The sequence below is a fragment of the Limulus polyphemus genome, unplaced genomic scaffold (genome assembly GCF_000517525.1).
Source record: "Limulus polyphemus unplaced genomic scaffold, Limulus_polyphemus-2.1.2 Scaffold688, whole genome shotgun sequence".
In the NCBI taxonomy this organism is placed as follows: Eukaryota; Metazoa; Arthropoda; class Merostomata; order Xiphosura; family Limulidae; genus Limulus; species Limulus polyphemus.
In genome coordinates, this window is record NW_013666298.1 from 266163 (window position 1) to 267908 (window position 1746).

The window sequence follows — 1746 nt, forward strand, 5'->3', positions numbered from 1 at the left end:
ACACTAGTTGGTTTGATTTTAAAACGATTTACAATCCCTACTTTGGTTGGCATTGTGATCCGCATAGTAAAATGAAGCAGTCTAAATTTGCCAACCAAAACCGAGATTGAAAATCGTTTTAAAATCAATCCAACTAGTTTCAATTTACTTGTTTGTGTACTTTTCATTGCAGCATTTTTGTTTTGGATACTTTTTATAACAATTCTACTAATAACCAACGATCCCTACCTTACGTTAATTTTTTTTCCTATTTATAAAATCTGCATTTTTAAAGGAAATATTGTAATTTCTACGCTTCCAATTTTAAAAGCCTGTTCATCTTAGTAATCCGCATCTTCTTTTTTTTTACATTTTTCAAATACGGTATCGTATCCGATTTAGCTTCTCTCGTACACCTGCAGTATTACTAACTGAAATCATTATAAAATATTTCTTTTTTAATCACTTGAACTTAATCTTCTATAGGATGATGAGCTCTTGAAACAGCTTGAAAGCTTGTGGTTAGAAAAACAGTTCAACTTGTGAACGAGTAATCATTTATTAAACAGTATACTTAAAAGACGAATGCAGCCCTTGAAAGTGTAAAAATCTTGAATATTTTTTTAAACTTGTCGTTTTTATTCTGAACAATATGTAAATTGATCTCTTACATTTAGTTCATTCAGAAGATTGAGACGAGACTTTCGATAATCTAAACCGTATTGAAATGACATCCACACACAAAAAATTTATTGAAAAATATAATAGCATATTCTTAGAATTACTAGGAAACGTTTTTTTTTATTATATGATAATGACAGGTAAAGAAATAAAGAATAAAGATACTTGCAAAAACCGTAACACCTACAAAAGACGCATTTCTGTACTTTAGTAACATGCGTTACTACATCCTGTTTGCATCTCCGATTGCTTAAAGAAAAATAAGATTTTTAAATGCAGTTTTATAAATCCTCTAGGACCTCATATTCATAATACGGAGGCCACTCGAAAGTTACTGTTATGTTATTCTATGCTTACAACTAAGCCTTAGGAGTGACTATAATATTAAACCATAACGAACTTACTTCGAAGAAGCTCCATTATCAGGTACTATTTGTTTGGAATCTTGAGCCCCTTGGATAGCCTGCAATAATAATAAAATGCACTATAAATGACATTCTAGCATAAATAACATATTTGAAACATGCATTTTTTATCACCATGAAACAGCTAATTGATATAGATGACCTTTTACGTAAGAGGAAATTTGAAGTCGAATATGAAGACTAGGGAATTTTAACTAGGAGAAACTAGACCGTGATATCAATTGTTTAATTCAAAAGAAGAATTGTATTTAGAAACTCCACTTCTATACTCGATTACAATACATTTCTGCTCGTACATAATCAAAGTAGTTATACGAAATATGAGAAAAGTTTTGTTCCTGGGCCATTCATCAGAACAAAAACTCACAAGCTTAACTTAACTGAGATACATGGTTAACGTCACCGCGTATGATATTGTTGATCCACAACAGTAAGCTTGCTTCCCATACACAGAAGCCACTATTAACTGCAACAAAGGGCCATTTCATAACCGTTGTATCAAGTTACAAGAGTTTAGACAGATTGGATATGGATGAAAGCGTTTAGCTTAGGGATTCATATCAAACGCAATCGATGGCGAGACGCACTCTCCTCCGCAAAAATCTGGCTATTAGATGGAAGGAAACCTTAGAGCCCCAACGAAAACCTACGGTTTTCGTTA

The 1746-nt window shown here is 32.4% G+C and overlaps 1 protein-coding gene across 3 annotated transcripts in view; it reads right to left on the bottom strand.

Moving 5' to 3' along the window:
* Window positions 1–1746, bottom strand: part of LOC106459967 — a 207937-nt gene that overhangs the window by 73498 nt on the left and 132693 nt on the right. For all 3 annotated transcript variants that reach the window (XM_022386548.1, XM_022386547.1, XM_013919641.2), the window contains one exon: window positions 1065–1123. In XM_022386548.1, coding sequence (XP_022242256.1) covers window positions 1065–1123 — 59 coding nt within the window. The remainder of the gene's footprint in view (window positions 1–1064; window positions 1124–1746) is intronic.